Source organism: Panulirus ornatus, chromosome 53 (assembly GCF_036320965.1).
Source record: "Panulirus ornatus isolate Po-2019 chromosome 53, ASM3632096v1, whole genome shotgun sequence".
NCBI classification, from domain to species: Eukaryota; Metazoa; Arthropoda; class Malacostraca; order Decapoda; family Palinuridae; genus Panulirus; species Panulirus ornatus.
In genome coordinates, this window is record NC_092276.1 from 15,960,019 (window position 1) to 15,986,215 (window position 26,197).

The window sequence follows — 26,197 nt, forward strand, 5'->3', positions numbered from 1 at the left end:
ATATATATATATATCCCTGGGGATAGGGGTGAAAGAATACTTCCCAAGCATTCCTCGCGTGTCGTAGAAGGCGACTAGAGGGGACGGGAGCGGGGGGCCAGAAATCCTCCCCTCCTTGTATTTTTTAACTTTCTAAAATGGGAAACAGATATATATATATATATTGGGAAGGATCACAATTTTGCGCGTGATCAAGATATTCCTATGAGTCCACGGGGAAAGTGAAACATGAAAAGTTCCACAGTGCACTTTCGTGTAATAATCACATCATCAGGGGAGACACAAGAGAGAAATGTAACAGTCAGTTGATATACATCGAGGAGACATGTTTACCAAATGGCGTCCTAGCTTCGTCTCCTCGATGTATATCAACTGACTGTTATATTTCTCTCTAGTATCTCCCCTGATGATGTGATCATTACACGAAAGTGCACTTGGGAACTTTTCGTGTTTCATTTTCCCCGTGGACTCATAGGAATATATATATATATATATATATATATATATATATATATGCAGGAGGGTGAAAGGAGGGCAAGGAATAGAGTGAATTGGAGTCATGTGGTATACAGGGGTTGACGTGCTGTCAGTGGATTGAAGCAAGGCATGTGAAGCGTCTGGGGTAAACCATGGAAAGCTGTGTAGGTATGTATATTTGTGTGTGTGGACGTGTGTATGTACATGTGTATGGGGGGGGGGGGGGTTGGGCCATTTCTTTCGTCTGTTTCCTTGCGCTACCTCGCAAACGCGGGAGACAGCGACAAAGTATAAAAAAAAAAAAAAAAAAAAAAAAAAAATATATATATATATATATATATATATATATATATATATATATATATATATATATGAGTTCATTTCCCGCCCTGCATGTCCTCGACATAGACAAGTGAGGCAGGTTAACCGTCAGGTCTGGTTCCGTGAGTCCGGATGTTTGCAACATTTCTTGTTTATCCGAAGGTCACCAACTAAACGTAATTAACGAAGACTTTTAATGAGTCTTCTCAAGACTGGAAAGTTTTTGCTTATATTACTTGGATACGTTACTTCTGAAGATATGCAATTTCCCTTCTGATCACAGTAAGCATTTTTGGTATTTTTGGTACCATATCCTTGGTAATAATAATAATAATAATAATAATAATAATAATAATAATAATAATAATAATTACTATCATTATTATCATTATTATTATTACTATTATCATTATCATACTATCATTATTATTATCATTATTATGACTATTATTACTATCATCATTATCATACGTTATTAATGATTATTATTATTATTATTATTATTATTATTATTATCAACATTATCAACACAGGTATCACTCAAAATACTATGTCCTTCTCTATCCACATGGGTAGTATAAGTTAGCCAGGGTAATCAATGATGGAATACCAAAAAGGGCCTATATACAATTTCACTCAGAAGCATGTAATGTTGATTTGAGACATATGCACAGTAAACCTTTCTAAACCACATACATGTACAATACGCCTACATAAGGCTATACGCTCTTTCTCTTCCGTGAAACACGATAAGTACTACCAAGTGCACTTTCGTGTAATCTCTGACGATGGAATCACACGAAAGTGCACTTGGGACATTTCGTGTTTCATTTTTCCGTGTGGCTATAAGCAATATATATACTGTTTACCAAATGGCGTCCTAGCTTCGTCTCTTCGATGTATATCAACTGACTGTTATATTTCTCTCTTGTGTCTCACCTGATGATGTGATTATTACACGAAAGTGCACTTGGGAACTTTTCGTGTTTCATTTTCCCTGTGGACTCATAGGAATATATATATATATATATATATATATATATATATATATATATATATATATATATATATATATATATATATATATATATTCTTTCTTCTTTCAAACTATTCGCCATTTCCCGCATTAGCGAGGTAGCGTTAAGAACAGAGGACTGGGCCTTTGAGGGAATACCCTCACCTGGCCCAATTCTCTGTTCCTTCTTTTGAGAAAAAAAAAAAACGAGAGGGGAGGATTTCCAGCCCCCCGCTCCCTCCCCTTTTAGTCGCCTTCTACGACACGCAGGGAATACGTGGGAAGTATTCTTAATCCCCTATCCCCAGGGATAATATATATATATATATATATATATATATATATATATATATATATGAAAATTCACCTCTGGCAAGAGTGTATCATTCGTAGTAACATCACCAACTACCAAATGAGCATCGTTACACGAACAATACCATTATGCACAGGAGAGCCAGCCATTATGTACGTGGCAAGTGTGCACTTCATTTAAATATGAACCCCACAGTAAGGTGGGTCACAATGGGCGGAAACAAACGGTACGCGAGATTGCCAACTGTGACCCGAGTGGTCGACGATGGTTCAGCCGGCCCGTTACACGCTTCCAGTCAACACAAAACCCATTATCTTAATTTCCTGTGTGTCTGAGATGCATACACTCAGTCATAAGATATCCCAAATCTTATGTTATATTATAAAACTAATGTTCCCCACGGCTACCATTTCCCGAGTACTGAGAAAACCAAAAGTTAAGGAAAAGCACGGAACACCGCCATTTGGCGAACATAAGAAGAGAACTACGCAGTAGGGGAGGACATAGCGTGACAACGTAATTGGACTACAAGGAAACCAGAAAGACACGGTTGCGTGGAGGGGAGCAACGCGCTTTTACATCCATGCACATGCACGCAGATGCCAGGCCACACGCGCCTCTACCACTAGGTTCCTGCATTGCAGCCTATCAGTACATCAATACAACCTGACATTCTTCAGTATCTGCAGTTATATTTTTTTCCCCCCATTTTCTTTCGCTGTACTACAGCCACGCACGCTGCACAAAGCTGTGGTCAGCCAGGCTTACTGCGTGTCTTAGAAATGCCTCTGTTATTGTTGACCACTTGCTTAACAGCTTTTAAATCTCACCTAACTCCAGCCCTTAATTTCTGATCCCTCTCACTAACATGCATATAACTAATGATAATGTAACCTTAAAACTGTCGCCCTCAACTGGTTCCTTTAACTTAACAAAGAAACTTCATACAGCAAAGAAATGTCTGTCACACCAACAAATTTCACACCTGTAACGCATCTGTAACAGCTACAAACCACACCACCTCTAACTCAATCATCTGTGACATGTGCACATCACAACCCTGTAACACCACCTGTCACACGCTTGTAAATCACACCGTTGTAACAGGTCACACTGCAAATCCTACCATGTAAACTCACCTGTAAGAGCTGTGCACCTGAGCCAGGACTGGCATACCTGTGTACGAGTGGATGAATCGAACCATCACACTGATGATGGGCGAACACGAGACATATAAAGCAATCACAACACGCTAACAACTGATAACAACCAACGAACTTAGGACAGTATTATCCCTACATGACAGAATGAGGCCTGTGCATCTATAAACATATTTCCTCAAAAAAATAAAAGCAAACTTAAACTTGGGTTCATTTTTGGTGCAGACAAAAATCTTTATATGCTCAATATATAGTTTGTGGTGTCGTATTTACGAATGATCTAAACACTTATGATATTCAGGACAAATTGCAGCTGAAAAACTGCTCTGCTAAAAGTAATCACATTCTGTGGAGACCAATTCATCATCTACTATCTCAGAGAGAGAGAGAGAGAGAGAGAGAGAGAGAGAGAGAGAGAGAGAGAGACGTGTGGTTGCTGATGTATTTCACGTACATGAAAGTAACATATTGCAACAGATATCCCCAAATCTGCCACTGTACCCTCCAAGCCTACAGGTCGGCTTTACAGCAGCTGAACCCTGGCAGTACATGATCCCACACGCATGCATGAACAACAACATACAAATATATAACAAACTACTAAAACGCTGACTCCTCCAACCTCTGACCGAGTGTGAGCAAGTGAGAACCACGTTAACACTCGACCATACACGAGAAACTATGACTTGTTACTAATACTTATCCCCCGAGGGAAGGTTACCACACACCACCAGCCATGAAACTACCCGAGGTGACGTACTCGATAAACATGACACCAATAAAACCTTGATTACCTTGTTGTTTTCTATTTTAACAACACATCACATTACCACAAGTGTCTTACGTCGTGTTCAGTGCTGACAGTGACATGGTAGGTTGGTTCTGTGAAGATCCCTTATAAAGACATGACATCACAGCCAGTGTTGCTAGCAACCCACCCTCCCGTTTTCTTTTAATGGTACTGGTGTGTTTACGGTCATGACGTACAACTCTTCATAACGTATGTTTCATGAGCGTCGTCGTCACATATGCGCATACGAATGCCATCACTACACCGCCATTCCGACAGATGAAACATTCCACTCCGCAACAGATATTTGGTAAATATATAACAATACGGATAGACAACGGAAGAACTCTAACCTAACCTAACCTGGCGTCCGGCTTAAATGACTACCTCAGCTCAACACTGCTGCACATGATATCGGTAGTTTGGGTCTTACATAATGGCCGGACTTCGGCTCAAATTTTATATTGTTATATTTCTCTCTTGTGTCTCCCCTGATGATGTGATTATTACACGAAAGTGCACCTGGGAACTTTTCGAGTTTCATTTTCCCCGTGGACTCATAATATATATATATATATATATATATATATATATATATATATATATATATATATATATATACATGTACGTCTGCTACGCTCCATTACAACCCATAAAACATTCAGTACAATACAGCTTATAGCACAAATTCCGTGGATCCTCGTACACGATGCATTACATAACGCTACGATAGAGCGGAATTCCGCTTATCTTAGCAACTTTTCGGTCAATTGGGAGGATTAAAATCTTGGTTCCTGAGCCAGCGGGAGGCTCTCACACAGCCCACCATAATTGCGCGCCGAGCATTTCTGACACGCCTCACCTCCTCCTCGACCAACTCGGAGGCAGCACGTCCACTTTGTTGGCGAGGAAGTCCATGTTCCAGGTAAGTTGGTGACACTAGGGAGGGGGAGAGAGAGAGAGAGAGAGAGAGAGAGAGAGAGAGAGAGAGAGAGAGAGAGAGAGAGAGAGAGAGAGAGAGAGAGAGAGAGAGAGAGGTTATGTCGTGAGCTAAGCGCACGGTTCACCCGTGTATTATTCCAGCCACAACTTGGCTCATTACCGTTGCCTAAATCACACGTGTGTCATTGTTGTCCTCAATCTTTGTACCGTGACGGTAATCAACCCTCATTTCATTTTCTTCCTGTTTAGTGACACCTGCACCATCGATATGCTATCGTCTGTATAACTGAAAATATGGGTTTTTGGTATCCATCATCCTCCGCTTGTTCACTTCCTGCTCTACCTTGTACCAGAACCATTCCTATTCCCACGAAAGCACAGTTCTTCAAACATTCCAGGCGTCATTCCACTCACCGGCCCACATCACCATTTCCTACTCTGGGCCCCATTCCCACCGTCCCTATCTCGCGCGGACAATTCCCGGCACCCATCTCCTGACGCGGCGCCTGGCGCTGGGACTATTTTGGGAAATGACTACTATTATGCTTGACACCATGGCTGATAGAATTCCTGACACCATTTCTGATACCCGTTGTCACTGTTGGTAGCTTCTCTCTCCACCTCCAACACCCCACCCACCTCCCAACACCAGCACCAGACCCGCTCTTCATCACCTCCCTGACCTGACCTGACACCATTCTCCCCCACACACACCGTTCTCAGGGTCATTCCCAGCAACATAGCAGACAGCATCTCGGCGGTCTCCCAGCGAAAATCTTCCACCCACACAGGATCATGTGTGTTCTGATGAAGCAAGACAAACTGACGCTCAACACTACGGGAAGGTCTCGAGGCACCAGGTCTCGAACCCAGGTCCAAGGCACCAGGTCTCGAACCCAGGTCCAAGGCACAAGATCTCGAGCCTAGGTCCGAGGCATCAGGTCTCGAACCCAGGTCCAAGGCACAAGATCTCGAGCCTAGGTCCGAGGCATCAGGTCTCGAACCTAGGTCCACGGCACCAGGTCTCGAACCCAGGTCCAAGACACCAGGTCTCGAACCTAGGTCCAAGGCACCAGGTCTCGAACCCAGGTCCAAGGCATCAGGTCTCGAACCTAGGTCCAAGGCACCAGGTCTGGAACCCAGGTCCAAGGCACCAGGTCTCGAACCCAGGTCCAAGGCACCAGGTCTCGAACCTAGGTCCAAGGCACCAGGTCTCTAACCCAGGTCCAAGGTACCAGGTCAATCTATATCTCTTATATCATCACCAACAAGCATCCAACTGACCCACATCCTTTACGTAACCTGTTGATAACGAAGTAAATAATAATAATCAACAATAAATTAACCTCTACCATTTGGCATACACATCACAACCCGCATGCGGACACAGACAGATCAACACAATGTGGGCCAAGTGTTACAGTGTATCGAGTCTCCTACACCAGGAGGAGACATCCTAGCGCCAGGGATAGGCCCAAGCCACACCGGGGTCACGCCCACACAATGCTTACCTTCATTATGAGGAAGGAAACGCTGCCGATTGGACAGAATACACAATTAGGACCACGATATGACAGCCTCCATCCCAGGACTCTCTCTCTCTCTCTCTCTCTCTCTCTCTCTCTCTCTCTCTCTCTCCTCCCTCCTTACGTGTACAAGGTTCAAAGTCACACTCAACAGCCTTCATCGAGCCCAGACCTTACATGAACCATGGGGTAGCGAGCTACACACGAGTCACAAGTCGGGAAAGAAATGGACAAGCAACTTAACGCTACTGAAGGTAGATAGTCCAACATTATTGGTCGAGGGATTTAAGTAAACTTATAAATTCCCTCTCATACAGACCTCCATGTTGATACTTTAGCCAAACTTGCACTTGGTAAAGAAGCTGTCGGGGAAAAAAAATATTGGGCTGTCGACCAGTACTTAAAATAGATCAAAAATCGTCAAACCGTCGCTTGATATGGAAGAGATGAGAGGCTAAGAGTTCCAAAGCTCAGCGATGTATGCAAGGAAACAAATATCACAATGGCCCACCCCTTGAATTGCCGACAGCCTCACAGTCATCGTGTGAGGTACTCGCTGGCCCAGTACACGTCGACCCACCGTCCCTCTCCCTCAACACATCAGTGTCTCACACATGACGTTATGTTCAGTTGTCAAGAAAAGAAATTACGTCTCTATCCCACGAGTTCCCACAGTCAAAACATCAGGGAGCAAGGACACCACAAACCCGACCCGGTGGTGCGACCATATCATCCTTCACCGCACAGCAGCACCGCGTCTCACCTGCTTCTCACCTGGCGTCTTGCGAGAGGTAATATCGATCACCAGGTCGGGCGGCAGCTGCCTCACACACGCCCCGGGACCTGCTGGCCTCCCATGGAGCCACAAACATAAGGTCACACGTGTTGGTACGACAAAAAACTTATCCGATTATAACTTGACCTTTTTTGACAATATCATATATATATATATATATATATATATATATATATATATATATATATATATATATATATATATATATATATATGTTAATAAACGACGTTAGGCGTTACTGTTAACTCTCAGTGTGTCTATTGTCCCTTCTGTTCTTTCCTCTCCCTTCTCTGCCTCCTCCCTCCCTCCCTCCCTATGTTGCTCCCTCCCTGGTTTCTGCCCCTCACCAGAGCGTTGCCTGGCCATGTACAGCAGCAGCTTTAAAGCAACTGAACTTGCTCCGTTATGAAGCAGGGAGGACCAAGGTGGGGTCCCGCGTCCCCTACCACGAGAGAGAGAGAGAGAGAGAGAGAGAGAGAGAGAGAGAGAGAGAGAGAGAGAGAGAGAGAGAGAGAGTCATTCAGCCGCTGATCCCCTCCTAAATCCATTGACTCCCTGGCACCCAACCCGACGCAGGGTGACCATAGGGCTGGACGGTGTGGTGTCGCCCCTGGTCTCTCGTGTTTGCCACCGCCTGGTTACCTCCCTCAGGCACCGGCCGTCTACACACACACACAAACGTCTCATGGCTCTTTGATGTTGCTCCTGAAGGAGGGGGTCCTTAGGGGTGGTACGCAACACAATGTGAGAGTCACATTCTTTGATGATCCCTGGCAGCAGCAGGGAGTGTGTGGTGTTGGAGTACCGCCTCACACACACCGCAATGTGAGCTAACTAACCAGAGGCGGCGTACTCAAGGCTAGTCTACTGGTTCCTCGGTGTTTTCTTTTTTTCAATATCTCGTGTCCTTCGTCCACGGTGGAACCCACGCTTGTGTAGGTGGCTGGGAGGGACACGGGCACATCCCGAGTACCTACGACCGGGGAAATATGTCGCCCTTCTGACACTCAGTATCTCTCTTTCCTATACAAAAAAAAAAAAAGGCCGCTTAACTTCACCAGGAGAGACTACCTACAGCACAAGTTCCACCACAGACAGCACGAGGGTCCTGAAGTTCCTGAAGGCACGACAACGCCGGACGACTCTCTCTCTCTCTCTCTCTCTCTCTCTCTCTCTCTCTCTCTCTCTCTCTCTCTCTATCTCTCTCTCTCTCTCTGAACAGCAACGACACCATGGCCTCTGAACAGGTGGCTCCACGGCTGGTTTTGAGTCAGCCAGGCTTAAGAGCATCAGGTTCAATAAACAGATACGGTACAGTAATATATACAGTACCGTATCAGATACAGTACCGTGAGAGACACGGTACCGTGATAGACACAGTACCGTGATAGACACAGTACCGTGATAGACACAGTACCGTGATAGACACAGTACCGTGATAGACACAGTACCGTGATAGACACAATACCGTGATAGACACAGTATCGTGATAGACACAGTACCGAGATAGACACAGTACCGTGATAGACACAGTACCGTGATAGAAACAGCACCGTGATAGACACAGTACCGTGATAGACACAATACCGTGATAGACACAGTACCGCTATAGATAAGTACCATAATAAGCATTACCGTAATGTACCATAAAACTCTGACAACGAGCCATACAGAAGTAGAGTTGAGCTTTAAAATGACCTCAGACAGAAGAAAAGCTCCTGGCTTAAAAGGACAATGACTGCTCCCTGCCTGGCTGTATTGTGAACGCTTGAGAGAGAGAGAGAGAGAGAGAGAGAGAGAGAGAGAGAGAGAGAGAGAGAGAGAGAGAGAGAGGAACGTAAGTGAAGTGAGATAGAAAGAGAGCGGAAGAGACAGGAAGCTGATATATATATATATATATATATATATATATATATATATATATATATATATATATATATATATATATATATATATATATATATATGGTGGCTGATTCATGTGAGAAACTGCAGAAGCTGGTGACTGAGTTTGGTAAAGTGTGTGAAAGAAGAAAGTTAAGAGTAAATGTGAATAACAGCAAGGTTATTAGGTACAGTAGGGTTGAGGGTCAAGTCAATTGGGAGGTGAGTTTGAATGGAGAAAAACTGGAGTAAGTGAAGTGTTTTAGATATCTGGGAGTGGATCTGGCAGCCGATGGAACCATGGAAGCGGAAGTGGATCATAGGGTGGGGGAGGGGGCGAAAATTCTGGGAGCCTTGAAGAATGTGTGGAAGTCGAGAACATTATCTCGGAAAGCAAAAATGGGTATGTTTGAAGGAATAGTGGTTCCAACAATGTTGTATGGTTGCGAGGCGTGGGCTATGGATAGAGTTGTGCGCAGGAGGATGGATGTGCTGGAAATGAGATGTTTGAGGACAATGTGTGGTGTGAGGTGGTTTGATCGAGTAAGTAACGTAAGGGTAAGAGAGATGTGTGGAAATAAAAAGAGCGTGGTTGAGAGAGCAGAAGAGGGTGTTTTGAAATGGTTTGGGCACATGGAGAGAATGAGTGAGGAAAGATTGACCAAGAGGATATATGTGTCGGAGGTGGAGGGAACGAGGAGAAGAGGGAGACCACATTGGAGGTGGAAAGATGGAGTGAAAAAGATTTTGTGTGATCGGGGCCTGAACATGCAGGAGGGTGAAAGGAGGGCAAGGAATAGAGTGAATTGGAGCGATGTGGTATACCGGGGTTGACGTGCTGTCAGTGGATTGAATCAAGGCATGTGAAGCGTCTGGGGTAAACCATGGAAAGCTGTGTAGGTATGTATATTTGCGTGTGTGGACGTATGTATATACATGTGTATGGGGGTGGGTTGGGCCATTTCTTTCGTCTGTTTCCTTGCGCTCCCTCGCAAACGCGGGAGACAGCGGCAAAAAAAAAAAAAAAAAAAAAAAAAAATATATATATATATATATATATATATATATATATATATATATATATATATATATATACGAACATACTGCACAGAAACGCGCACCTTCATAGAACATACAAACCTCCAACAGCCAGATCGAACCCGGGACCCCTGTGCCACAGGCGGGAATGCTACCCGCTAGGCTATGGGCCTGGCTACTAGTATATAACTATTCGAATAATATGTACTCGAATACCCTTCGTCTCACGTTGGTGAGCAACGGGGTCTACACCGGTCATTTCCCAACAGGCGCACATAGCCAGCAGATAGCATTGTACCGAACCTAACTGTACAGCATCCTATCCCACTGTCTTGCCCAGTGTTCAGGTCATACGTCCTATCCCACTGTCTTGCCCAGTGTTCAGGTCATACGTCCTATCCCACTGTCTTGCCCAGTGTTCACGTCATACGTCCTATCCCACTGTCTTGCCCAGTGTTCACGTCATACGTCCTATCCCACTGTCTTGCCCAGTGTTCACGTCATACGTCCTATCCCACTGTCTTGCCCAGTGTACAGGTCATACGTCCTATCCCACATGTCTTACCCAGTGTCCAGGTCATACGTCCTATCCCACATGTCTTACCCAGTGTCCAGGTCATACGTCCTATCCCACATGTCTTACCCAGTGTCCAGGTCATACGTCTTATCCCACATGTCTTGACCAGTGTCCAAGTCGTACGTCCTATCCCACGTGTCTTCTCCCGTCTCCAGTTGGCACGTCCGACCCATTGTGTCTGATCACGTGTCCATCCTATACTTCCTACCCGTCCCATCCCCTGTCCAGGTCGCACTGTCCTATCCCACATGTCTCGTCTTATCCCGTGTCTATCCCGTATGTCGCACCTCGTGTGTCCACGCCCTGTATGTCCTGTTCTCCGTGTCCAGCCTCAGCCCCAAGTCCAGCCCTACATGTTCACCAACCCGTCTAACATTTAATTTCCCATCTCCCAATGTGTCTTACCCACGTCTCCCACGTATCCTCCATACACGTACACGTCCTACCAAAGTGCCTCTCGGACACATCCCTCCCACGCGTCCCATCCCACGTATCCTTCCCACGTGTCCAGTCCACGTATCCTTCCCACGTGTCTAGTCCACGTATCCTTCCCACGTGTCCAGTCCACGTATCGTTCCCACCGTATCCTTCCCACGTGTCCCAGCCCACGTGTCCCATGCCACGGTCCTTCCCACGTGTCCCATCTCCGTGTCCTTCCCACGTGTCCCATCCCACGTATCCTTCCCACGTGTCCCATGCTACGTGTCCCATGCCACGTATCACTGTGTGTCAGCAGGGGGAGAGGCAACAGGTGACAGGCCAGCATCTCCCGGTCGGAAGCATGTTATCACCCCCCCCCCATCCACCTCTCCCCCGCCTCCCTCTTTATTCCCATCCCTCCATCTCCCCCGCCTCAGACATCCCATCTCTTATCTTCCCATTTCTCTCCGTGTCCACATTATCACGTCTCCGCCACACCCAACCCTTCCCATCACACCCGGGTGGTCACCACTATCTGTGGTACGACCTATCAACACCCGGGTGGTTATCACTATCTGTGGTACGACCTATCAACACCCGGGTGGTTATCACTATCTGTGGTACGACCTATCAACACCCGGGTGGTTATCACAATCTGTGGTACGACCTATCACACCCGGGTGGTTATCACTATCTGTGGTACGACCTATCAACACCCGGGTGGTTATCACAATCTGTGGTACGACCAATCAACACCCGGGTGGTCACCACTATCTGTGGTACGACCAATCAACACCCGGGTGGTCACTACTATCTGTGGTACGACCTATCACACCTAGGTGGTCACCACTATCTGTGGTACGACCCATCACACCCAAGTGGTCACCACTATCTGTGGTACGATCCATCAACACCCGGGTGGTCACCACTATCTGTGGTACGACCAATCAACACCTGGGTGGTCACCACTATCTGTGATACGACCCATCACACCCGGGTGGTAATCACTACCTGTGGTACGACCTATCACACCCAGGTGGTCACCACTATCTGCGGCACGACCCATAACACCCGGGTGGTCACCATCTGTGGTACGACCCATCAACACCCGGGTGGTCACCACTCTGTGGTACGATCCATCACACCCGCGTGGTCACCACTATCACTGGTACGACCCATCACACCCAGGTGGTCATCACAATCTGTGGTATGACCCATCTTACCCGGGTGGTCACCACTATCTGTGGTACACCACATCAACACCCGGGTGGTCACCACTATCTGTGGTACGGTCCATCAACACCCGGGTGGTCACCACTATCTGTGGTACGACCCATCACACCCGTGTGGTCACCACTATCTGTGGTACGGTCCATCAACACCCGGGTGGTCACCACTATCTGTGGCACGACCAATCAACACCCGGGTGGTCATCATTATCTGTGGTACGACCCATCAACACCCAGGTGGTCACTACTATCTGTGGTACGACCCATGACACCCAGGTGGTCACCACTATCACTGGTACGACCCATCACACCTGGGTGCTCACCATTTTCTGTGGTAAGACCCATCACACCAGGGTGGTCACCACTATCTGTGGTACGACCCATCACACCCGGGTGGTCATCACTATCACTGGTACGACCCGTCAACACCTGGGTGGTCACCACTATCTGTGATATGACTCATCAACTCCCCGGGTGGTCATCACTATCTGTGGAAAGACCCATCACACCCGGGTGGTCATCATTATCTGTGGTATAAGACCCATCACACCCGGATAGTCACCACTATCTGTGGTAAGACCCATCACACCCGGGTGGTTATCACTATCTGTGGTAAGACCCATCATACCCAGGTGGTCACCACTATCTGTGGTAAGACCCATCATCCCCGGGTGGTCACCACTATCTGCGGTAAGACCAATCACATCCGGATGGTCACTATTATCTGTGGTACGACTCATCACACCCCGGGTGGTCATCACGATCTGTGGTACGACCCATCACACCCGGGTGGTTACCATTACCTGTGGTACGACTCATCACACCCTAGTGGTCACCACTATCTGTAGTACGACCCATCACACCCGGGTGGTCACCATTACCTGTGGTACGACTCATCACACCTGGGTGGTCAACACTATCACTGGTATGACCCATCACACCCGGGTGGCCACCACTATCTGTGGTAAGACCCATCACACCCGGGTGGTCATCACTAACTTTGGTACGACCCATCACACCCGGGTGGTCACCACTATCACTAGTGCGACCTATCAACACCCGGGTGGTCACCACTATGTGGCAAGACCCATCACACCCGGGTGATCATCACTAATTGTGGTACGACCCATCACACCCGGGTGGTCACCACTATCTGTGGTACGACCCATCACACCCGGATGGTCACCATTATCAGTGGTACGATCCATCACATCCGGGTAGTCACCACTCACTGGTACGACCCATCAACACCCGGTAGGTCACCACTATGTGGTACTACTCATCACACCCGGGTGGTCACCAATGTGGTAAGACCCATCACATCCGGGTGGTCACCACCATCTGTGGTACGACCCATTAACACCCGGGTGGTCATCACTATCAGTGGTACGACCCATCAACACCCGGGTGGTCACCACTATGATACGACCCATCACACCCGGGTGGTCACCATTATCTGTGGTACAATCCATCAACACCCGGTTGGTCACCACTATCTGGTACGACCCATCAACCACCGGGTGGTCACCACTACCTGTGGTACGACCTATCACACCCGGGTGGTCACCACTATGTGGTACGACCCATTAACACCCGGATGATCACCACTATCAGTCGTACGACCCATCAACACCCGGGTGGTCACCATCTGTGGTACGACCCATCAACACCCAGGTGGTCACCACTATCTGTGGTACGACCCATCAACACCCAGGTGGTCACCACTATCTGTGGTACGACCCATCAACACCCAGGTGGTCACCACTACCTGTAGTACAACCCATCAACACCCGGGTGGTCACCACTATCTGGTACGACCCATCACACCCGGATGGTCACCACTATCTGTGGTACGACCCATCAACACCCGGGTGGTCACCACTACCTGTAGTACAACCCATCAACACCCGGGTGGTCACCACTATCTGGTACGACCCATCACACCCGGATGGTCACCACTATCTGTGGTACGACCCATCAACACCCAGGTGGTCACCACTACCTGTAGTACAACCCATCAACACCCGGGTGGTCACCACTATCTGGTACGACCCATCACACCCGGATGGTCACCACTATCTGTGGTACGACCCATCAACACCCGGGTGGTCACCACTACCTGTAGTACAACCCATCAACACCCGGGTGGTCACCACTATCTGGTACGACCCATCACACCCGGATGGTCACCACTATCTGTGGCACGACCCATCAACACCCAGGTGGTCAGCACCAATCACCATCGCCATCTTTGGGATGACCCATCGTATCCAGCTTTTGACCAACAATAAAAATGGTAAAAAATATGATGACTATTATAATGATCGTTAGGAGCAGTGATGGTGGAGTAGTTTGTCCATCAAAACCGAAGGATGGCCTCCAACTACGTTTTCTAAAATCCCGTTTTCTCGTAAAAAGAACACGTGAAAACTATGCCTCTCGTTTTCTTTTACCACCCAAAACACGGTATATGATCATGCAGTGTTCCCGATGCTCACTTTATCATGAGCAAGACATGAACTACACACAGTCAAGCTGGCAGACATCGAGCATCTATAAGTTCCCAGTCAACGAGGCATATGTAACACTATTCCATGTTACACTTTACACTCGGCAATCTAGACCGGACCTCAGGTCGCTCAAACACCTTGCAAATAACACAGAGAGTCGGTTCAAGGAAACTTTGACGAGCCAATCACACGTGAGTTCAGAGTTAAATAAAAACGTCACCATGTGAGAACTATAAATGTCTAATAAACATGTAACATCGCCTTCCTCCTACAGGGAGCGCCGACGTGTAAGGTTGGGCGAGAAAATGTTTCTCCATGAACTCCAAGACACACTGCAGTTGTGTGGTGACCACACAACATGCTGTCAACGTCAGGGAGAGGCGCGTTATCCTTCAACCATGGCAGCGCTGGTACGAGGCAACGATCAATATGGAGACATCAACACCCACAATGTTACCACTGCCTCCTGCACAAAACCCGACACACGGAGTAAAATGTTGACCGCTGCGTCAACATACGAGATGGTGGGACCATAATGCTCAGAGGGCGTCGTGTCTTGCTCAATGGGCGAAGTCATGCTCAATGGCTGTACCATCGTGCTCAAATGCCACATCATCATGCTCAATAGCTGTACCGTCATGGTTAATGCCACATCATCATTATACTCAGTGGCTGTACCGTCATGGTTAATGCCACATCATTATACTCAGTGGCCGTACCGTCATGGTTAATGCCTTATCATTATACTCAGTGGCTGTACCGTCATGGTTAATGCCACATCATCATTATACTCAGTGGCTGTACCGTCATGGTTAATGCCACATCATTATTATACTCAGTGGCTATACCGTCATGGTTAATGCCACATCATTATACTCAGTGGCTGTACCGTCATGGTTAATGCCACATCATTATACTCAGTGGCTATACCGTCATGGTTAATGCCACATCATTATACTCAGTGGCTGTACCGTCATGGTTAATGCCACATCATTATACTCAGTGGCTGTACCGTCAGGGTTAATGCCACATCATCATTATACTCAGTGGCTGTACCGTCATGGTTAATGCCACATCATTATACTCAGTGGCTGTACCGTCAGGGTTAATGCCACATCATTATACTCAGTGGCTGTACCGTCAGGGTTAATGCCTTATCATTATACTCAGTGGCTGTACCGTCAGGGTTAATGCCTTATCATTATACTCAGTGGCTGTACCGTCATGGTTAATGCCACATCATTATACTCAGTAGCTGTACCGTCATGGTTAATGCCATATCATTATATACTCAGTGGCTGTACCGTCATGGTTAATGCCACATCATTATACTCAGTGGCTGTACCGTCATGGTTAATGCCACATCATTATACTCAGTGGCTGTACCTTCATGGTTAATGGCTGTGTACCGTCGTGCCCAGTGGGTGTAGCCTCCAGCTCAACTGTCGAAGTGGCGTCTTTAAGGGTAGTGATCTCTCTTTTCTCTTAAGGTTTAATATTATAAACTTCACGATGGTTCTTGAGCTAAACACACATAAACCGGACCCAGACATAAAGAAATCCTTCACTTTGGTGGCGCGGCGAAAGCAACTTAAGATATATCGATCAACATCACATTAGATGATTTTCTACATACAATACTAGAACTCAGTTCCACCTGCAGCAAACACTTTTAAAGATTGTGATGCTAGGCAAGGGTCGCTAGGCTTGGCTAGGGTTCCTAGGATGGTATTGTGACGGTTGTAGAACACGTGAATATGATAAAATACCAACCCAACCAACGTTAACTTAGTCTATACTTGAAATAACCAATATTCTGAGGGATCGCTGTCCACGATGCACGGTCGACTCTGGCTGGTACGCCTGCGTTGTATTTTTCCCACGCTACCAACATCTCTCTCTACACACAAACACACTCACACGAGACCTTCGTGGTGTAGCGATCTGTACTGCTGTCCCGTGACGCACTTACGGGCCGCTACGGGTCGAGCCCGCATAGATTCATATCCTAGAGAGAGAGAGAGAGAGAGAGAGAGAGAGAGAGAGAGAGAGAGAGAGAGAGAGAGAGAGAGAGAGAGAGAAACTACGTAACTCAAGTCAGACTTTCACACACACGTCAGGGTTATGTATTTCACGGACGGATTGCTGGTGGCAATCGCCGAGTAACAGTGTAGTCCTGTCCACAAACACCATGCGGAAGCCGATGTTCATAAATAAAGGTGTATTTAACGGGCTCAAGCCTCCTTCAATCAGTCAACCCTTAACACAAAAAAAAAAAAAAAAATAACACATCTGTAAGAGTTAACGAACTATAGCATTTATCAACATTACTTCTGCTACTACTAGTACTTAACACACACACAAAAAATAAGAGATTTGTAAGAGTTGAACTACAACATTTATTACTACTACTACTACTATTACTACCACTAATAATAATAATACTAATAATAATAATTAAATATTAATTGATTCCATTTAATGTGAAGAGAGACAATGTCTTGGCAGAGCACGGCGATCACGTGGCTGCAAGGAAAAGGATGTGACAACTATGGAGTCGTTATAACTGTGTTATCATATCCGCTAAACCGCATTATATACATCACAAAGAAAACGGAAGTTAATGACGAGAGTCACTACATAATAGGAATGACTCTGTTATTTCTATCTGTACGGTAACTCGCTAATTAGAACTCGTAAATAAGTAGTTCAAGTGAACGACTTCCGGTTTCTTTGTTGTCTAAGTTTGTGAACATATTCCCGTACTCGCTACGTAGGTGCAAAGTCTCCATCACTCACAGCAGATAACATACAATCTACCAGCACGTCCTTTGCTTTTAACAAACCTGAATAGTTTACCTTCTCAGAAAGCTACGTCTTATAACTCAAAATCTTTCACATAATCTTACTTGTCCTTCTTGATGTCGATATCTCTATAAACACGGGAAACATTCGTCATCTCTTCAATATTTAGTCTTGAAAGGTTGTGAGAACTGATCATCTAACAGCGAATACCCTCACCCACTCACCCCACCAGAAGTGCTCACACAAAAACGCGACTCACAACGACCAACCACTCATAAACCGGTGGGTCTAGAGCGCCTCTAAATCATACACCTCATAACTTCCTCACAAGCGATAATACAAAAGTCCAAGTGTGGCGTGAACACTGAAGCCTTCAAATTATTGTTCAAAGGTAACGAGTTACCAACTTACATCCTCTCAACATTTCCTATGACAGTGACTGACCAGCTCACATAGGATTACTCCATGTCATGTCAAACTTCCCACTGTCCCTAACACTCTGCAGCCACGGACAAGAAGCAGTTGAGCACAAGACAGTCATGCCACGGTTACCGTCACGCCAACACTTTATGCAAACTCTCTACTGGTCTGGAAGACACCATAGGCTACATCAGATACTGAAGGTACTGACTGTACAGCGTATACATGGTCAAGGGTAAAGATGATCTCTTAAGAAACTAAACAAATCTAGCTATTGCACCTGTCATTTCCAAAATCTTACCCACACACACTACTACATACAATTATATACTCGCAGCTAAATTCGGTTCTTTTTAAAGTTACTAACGGTCGAGCCAGCAGGAGGAGTTGGTGAGAGCTTACCTCTGGACAGTCAAAGCCCACGAGAAATCTTAGCACCAGGCCAAGCCCTCACGCCAGACACTACCATCTATCCCCCCCAACACTCAAGGAGTTACACCATACTCAATAGCAGTCACAGAACCTTTCTCGTTGTGGGCAAAATACGAATCAGGACAAAGGTCTTTTCTGTACAGAACCCGACAAAATGAACCCAAAACAACAACTAAGGCAGAACTCAATTACAGTAGACGTTTCATTTCGTGTTTTCTTCTTTAAGTATAAGTATATTCCTAGTCCTAGATTACCAAACTGAAGCTAAACACTCACTATCTACGTTATTTATATCGAAGGTTTGTTGGTTTAAATACATATTTAGGCTTTTACCGCCTACCTAAAACTCTCTCCTACTGCATACGACAGCCCTTGGATCCCGGGATAATACCATGTGTTTTGGTTTTCATGAATGAAGTCATGAGCGTCCAATATCCAGCCATCTAAACCTTTAAAACATAACCACTGAAACATCCCTCACTGTTTGTTCTCATTTACCTCTCCCTGGATGTCTAGTCGAAGAACGTACAGGCCACCATCAATTTTGTAGTTGCTCAACCAAACCCCGTCAATATGCGAAGTTTTCCTTAAGAAAATGTGACATGTAAAATGATGCTTTACAAACATTCCAAACATCGAAATATTCTCAAATTATTCAACAAAAGGAAAAAAATCTGAATTATCATTTTTTTTTTTTTTTTGTTTATACTTTGTCGCTGTCTCCCGCGTTTGCGAGGTAGCGCAAGGAAACAGACGAAAGAAATGGCCCAAACCCCCCCCCCCCCCATACACATGTACATACACACGTCCACACACGCAAATATACATACCTACACAGCTTTCCATGGTTTACCCCAGACGCTTCACATGCCTTGATTCAATCCACTGACAGCACGTCAACCCCTGTATACCACATCGCTCCAATTCACTCTATTCCTTGCCCTCCTTTCACCCTCCTGCATGTTCAGGCCCCGATCACACAAAATCTTTTTCACTCCATCTTTCCACCTCCAATTTGGTCTCCCTCTTCTCCTCGTTCCCTCCACCTCCGACACATATATCCTCTTGGTCAATCTTTCCTCACTCATTCCCTCCATGTGCCCAAACCACTTCAAAACACCCTCCTCTGCTCTCTCAACCACGCTCTCTTTATTTCCACACACCTCTCTTACCCTTACGTTACTTACTCGATCAAACCACCTCACACCACACACTGTCCTCAAACATCTCACCTCCAGCACATCCATCCTCCTGCGCACAACTCTATCCACAGCCCACGCCTCGCAACCATACAACATTGTTGGAACCACTATTCCTTCAAACATACCCATTTTTGCTCTCCGAGACAATGTTCTCGACCTCCACACATTTTTCAAGGCTCCCAAAATTTTCGCCCCCTCCCCCACCCTATGATCCACTTCCGCCTCCATGGTTCCATCCGCTGACAGATCCACTCCCAGATATCTAAAACACCCCACTTCCTCCAGTTTTTCTCCATTCAAACTCACCTCCCAATTGACTTGACCCTCAACCCTACTGTACCCAACAACCTTGCTCTCATTCACATTTACTCCTAACTTTCTTCTTCCACACACCTTACCAAACTCCGTCACCAGCTTCTGCAGTTTCTCACATGAATCAGCCACCAGCGCTGTATCATCAGCGAACAACAACTGACTCACTTCCCAAGCTCTCTCATCCCCAACAGACTTCATACTTGCCCCTCTTTCCAGGACTCCCGCATTTACCTCCCTAACAACCCCATCCATAAACAAATTAAACAACCATGGAGACATCACACACCCCTGCCGCAAACCTACATCCACTGAGAACCAACCACCCTCCTCCCCTCCTACACGTACACATGCCTTACATCCTCGATAAAAACTCTTCACTGCTTCCAACAACTTGCCTCCCACACCATATATTCTCAATACCCTCCACAGAGCACCTCCATCAACTCTATCATATGCCTTCTCCAGATCCATAAATGCTACATACAAATCCATTTGCTTTTCTAAGTATTTCTCACATACATTCCCCAAGGCAAACACCTGATCCACACATCCTCTACCACTTCTGAAACCGCACTGCTCTTCCCCAATCTGATGCTCTGTACATGCCTTCACCCTCTCAATCAATACCCTCCCATATAATTTACCAGGAATACTCAACAAACTTATACCTCTGTAATTTGAGCACTCACTCTTATCCCCTTTGCCTTTGTACAATGGCACTATGCACGCATTCCGCCAATCCTCAGGCACCTCACCATGAGTCATACATACATTAAATAACCTTACCAACCAGTCAACAATACAGTCACCCCCTTTTTTAATAAATTCCACTGCAATACCATCCAAACCTGCTGCCTTGCCGGCTTTCATCTTCCGCAAAGCTTTTACTACCTCTTCTCTGTTTACCAAATCATTTTCCCTAACCCTCTCACTTTGCACACCACCTCGTCCAAAACACCCTATATCTGCCACTCTGTCATCAGACACATTCAACAAACCTTCAAAATACTCATTCCATCTCCTTCTCACATCACCACTACTTGTTATCACCTCCCCATTTACGCCCTTCACTGAAGTTCCCATTTGCTCCCTTGTCTTACGCACCCTATTTACCTCCTTCCAGAACATCTTTTTATTCTCCCTAAAATTTACTGATAGAATTATCATATAATCAGGAATCTATCAATCATTCAGGCTGTTTCTAAGTATGAGTGTAATTGGTATTAATCACGATTTTGCGCGTCATTTTATATATTACGTTTATTACCAAAAGCTACCACAACGACTTGTGGCTCATTGAACAGTTTGTAACCCAGGGCACGATAAAGTCAGATAAGCTAAAGGTCATTTAATTGTTTAATCAACTTTTAACCACGCGAGTTTCCCTTCAAAACCCGGTTATTAAGATTTCACATCACTACTTTTAAGTCATTAATAGTTCATGCTACTATACTTCCATTTGATCTAACGTCCCAGGCGCATGTTCACTCTTCAATTTGAGTCAATGTTCATGGCGTTCGTGTGTGTGCACACAACACTTCGATGGTCGCTACGGCAAATTCTTCCTTATTCTGTTTCATAACAGCCAAAGATTAAAGCAGATGTGCACCATTACTGACTTGGGATAGTAAATACTACAGCTTGCTACCCGGCGCTATGAGAATTTTATACATGTGATGGTTATACAGATCGAGTGACAATGTTTGGAGCCCCGTGAGTTTTGCCCGTACTTTACTTTAATCCTCTAAGAAACTCGTCCCATTTTGCTCTTAACCTACCAAAACCCGCTCCTCTACTCGACAACAATCAGGGACACTTATAGCCTAATCCTTCCCACCAACTGAACCTTAACCCGGATGATCAACAAGGATCATTATGTAACTCCTTACAAAAAAAAAAGTCAAAAAAAGAAAAATGTACGATAGGTTATCGCTACTCTACACTCCAGTGTTTTGTACACTTGCCTGCTAATGGTCACCAAACTATTGTGCACTTCTCGATCCAAAATGAATTTCGTCTATCTATACTGGTAAACTAATGGTTTTATTGCGTTTAACGACATATTCCCAAAGGCTTTTAAATCTAAGTGAAAAATGCTTAAACGTTTGGGAAATTGTTCTGTTAGCAAGCTCGCCCATACATGCTGCACTGCAACAGTCAACCAAAATACATGTAATATAACCAAAAACATGTACTATAATCAAAATACATGTAATATAACCAAAAACATGTACTATAATCAAAATACATGTAATATAACCAAAAACATGTACTATAACCAATATACATGTAACATAACCAAAAACAGGTACTATAATAAAAATACATGTAATGTAACCAAACACATGGACAATAATCAAAATACATGTAATATAACCAAACACATGTGCTATCATCAAAATACATGTAATATGACCAAACACATGTGCTATAATAAAAATACATGTAATATAACCAAAAACATGTACTATAACCAAAATACATGCAATATAACCAAAAACATGTACTATACTCAAAATACATGTAATATCACCTAAATAACATTTATCCAGCAAACTACAATTATATATATATATATATATATATATATATATATATATATATATATATATATATATATATATATATATATATATAATGAATTTCTGCATGCATGGGTCCTGTACAAAAAAAAATTTACGTTCATTTGTAGTGACGTAACTCATCGGTGTGGTACAAAAATAAAGCCAAGATGCATCTGGATCTGCCACAATCTAATATTAACTTCTACAACAACATTATTCTGGCTTTTTTCTCCAGTGAAATATTGTCCGGTATTATTTGTCATAGATGTTTAGTACTTAATGTACCAAACACACTGCTCACCGCTGTTATTAAAACATCAAACAAAAGTGAGGAAGAAACTATAATTTATATATATATATATATACATATATATATATATATATATATATATATATATATATATATATATATATATATATATATTTCTTTCTTTCAAACTATTCGCCATTTCCCGCGTTAGCGAGGTAGCGTTAAGAACAGAGAACTGGGCCTTTGAGGGAATATCCTCACCTGGCCCCCTTCTCTGTTCCTTCTTTTGGAAAATTAAAAAAAAACGAGAGGGGAGGATTTCCAGCCCCCCCGCTCCCTCCCCTTTTAGTCGCCTTCTACGACACGCAGGGAATACGTGGGAAGTATTTTATATATACGAGAGTATATATAAAAAGAAATGACTTAACCTATTCTAAGTCCCTAACCTAACTTACCTTTTCCTGCATGAAAATTTTTATTTATTTACATGGTTAGCTCTTTCCTTTACTCGTACAATAACTGGGATCCTAAAAGTTTTGATACTGCAATAACCAAATTATCAAAACGCTGGCAGATATATATAATTCACAAATATGCTCGTTTACTTCTCGAAGTATCGTGTGGGCCAAGGAAATGACTTGAAACTGCAGCCTGTGAGTGACTGTGACACATTTTCGTCGCCATTAATCCAAAAATAACAGAGAATTTTCCAGTAACATTACCGCTCCGGACATCCACTTGTGGAAATGAAGGTCAGAATCGTTCCAAATATATCAACCATCATCGGGGAAACTACTGGTCAAACCAAACTAAATCTTACTCAGTAATATTCCCTGGATATCCGAGTCGATAATCATACCATTATAAAATGTTTCCCATGACGGAGAAAAGATAAAAATGGTTTCTACAAATACCTTCTCGAGAAAGCCAGTAGCTGGATGAGAAGACGACCCTTTTCGTGCCCAGGTCCGCCACCATTATCTCTCTTTGCTGACTCTATAATGTCAAAAACGCAACTTCCAAGCTATATTCCAATCTTGCAATGATCCACAAGGCTCCTGGTAATCTACATCGACACTTTAAGAATTCACGTCAGACTAACATTGCAAGTTATGTACTAACCGCGAAATATGGTTCGGCTCATAAAACCGTATTATGATCCTGCGTTTCATATATTCTTTTAAGGAATATATTACTTAGTTTTACCTATGTTCATATACACATTCATGAAACTGTTTCCATAATATTGTTTTTATATGTATAGAACTAATCATTTCTTTACAATGTGTATAAGAATATACCTCAACTCTTTTTCGTAAGTCGTATCAACGAAGTTTTCAGTAGAAGAAATGATCATTCACTTAAAAATATTCCATTATTTTTCAATTTTCGGTCATAAATTTACCACTAAATGCACCAGTGATTTCCAAGACAAAGAGCGTAATAACCGTGGGAACTTGCTGAGCAAAATAAGGGCAATAAAAAAAGATAATGGCACATTGAATACATCCTGAATGCTCTTTTTTTTCTCTTTCTTGAGACTGTAAAGTCTGCCAAACCAGTTGTTATTGACCATTGATAACTTCTGAATCACGCTTGGTCATTAAGAGACATGATTCTAAGCTTTACAATATACATATTGTTCAACGTTACCATATGTTAAACATGTAGGAGAAATCCTCAACCTCCCCAAAATAAAACGATTACTCCAATGCAATACAACATGGCAAGGCAGCATCATAATCTTCCTAGGGGAAAAGATTACACGAAAGCAACACAAAATGGTCGTAACTTACCTTAGTGGCGGTTACAGGGGAGCGGAGTCCCTCATGAATGGGTTGGACGGTCAGCATTGACCGCCTGTTGCTACCAAACTGGGAATGCATTGTTATACTCCGATTAAACACAGATTAACAACTGGTGTAATAGTTATCCCTTTCAGTAAAATCGCTTAGATAACCGAGAGCTTTTCAAATTATTTGCCACGCGAATATATATATATTTCCGAAAAAGCTTAACCTTGTTTGTACAGTACACGTTTTTCTATTTCAATTTACGAATAAACACTTCGACTCTGCGGTCAAACACGTCAATGATCGCTCGATAGAAAGTAATCCAGGGAATATGGCAGAGTCGTACGCTTATAATGCCGACAGATAATTATCATTCAGAGCCCGTTGGCCGGACCACCACCACACACACACTTGATACCTTCTCTCCGAATAAACAAAGTGGGAAATATCACCAGACACTTCAACGATCAGGTATAACTTTCAGGTTGTTATTGTAGTGACACCGAGGTACAGGAGCAGTGGCTGGAGGGTATACCAGGCAACAAGGTGGCCATTGATGCGGGCTGTTGTGGGCAGTCTTAAGCCGGCGGCTCCACTGACTGAGGATGTATGATGATAGGTTGCGTCCGGTGCCTTTGTCTGTATGTCTGTGTGTTTACCTCGGCTATTCTACGAGTCCTTTGTGAGGTACATTAGGTTGATAATCTTGTTTATGTATATACTTGCCGACCTGTTTCATGAGCCTGACTTTGTATCAGTAGCGAAATCATCTCTTGAGAAGCGAGGTCTGGTGTCGTAATCTAATTGTTTATGATGTGTATGTGAGACATGGCCAGGTAGACTGATCTCTGACGTCTACCCAACAGCGGTGTGTACTTGTTTGTTTGTATGTGTTCATGTCTGAAGTAACTCGTTGATATAGATAGTTTCAGTGGGTCAGATATTGATACATATTGTTCCCCTTGTAAACAACCATGGCAGTTTTAGTCTGAATCGGACAAGACTAAACTTACCAGTCTAGAACGTGTGTCAACACATGAATGGCTGGCTACTCATGTCAACATTATTCATGACCCATACTGGAGGCAGGAGACGAGGCTCACAGTGAGTCACCACCTCCTCATGATCGCTCAAGAATACCCCGCGTCACACCTCACTTGCAAACAACATCCAATCAATATCTCCTTCATAATTTTTATTTCTCCATTATTGATAACATCAGTTATAATTGATGAATTATTATTTGTTAGTTATAACAGCAGCAACAGATGGCATCCTGGCCAGTTGTCTCAATACTGACCACCAGTACCTCCAGCCATCCAGGGTAAAAATGTATAACTTCCCTTAAGCTTTCAAAGCTTAAATGATTCATATGAAAACTTCCCTTAAGCTTTCAAAGCTTAAATGATTCATATGAAA

General features: G+C 44.3%; 1 protein-coding gene across 2 annotated transcripts in view; it reads right to left on the reverse strand.

The window, feature by feature from the left end:
- The window catches only part of LOC139765261 (SLIT-ROBO Rho GTPase-activating protein 1-like), a 753,718-nt gene extending 728,348 nt beyond the window's left edge, over positions 1-25,370 (reverse strand). The window contains exon 1 of one of the 2 annotated variants that reach the window (XM_071692607.1): positions 24,782-25,370. In XM_071692607.1, the coding sequence (XP_071548708.1) occupies positions 24,782-24,871 (90 nt within the window). In that variant the 5' untranslated portion in view covers positions 24,872-25,370. The remainder of the gene's footprint in view (positions 1-24,781) is intronic. The other variant, XM_071692603.1, reaches the window with a different exon arrangement.
- Between the last annotated feature and the right edge of the window lie 827 nt (positions 25,371-26,197).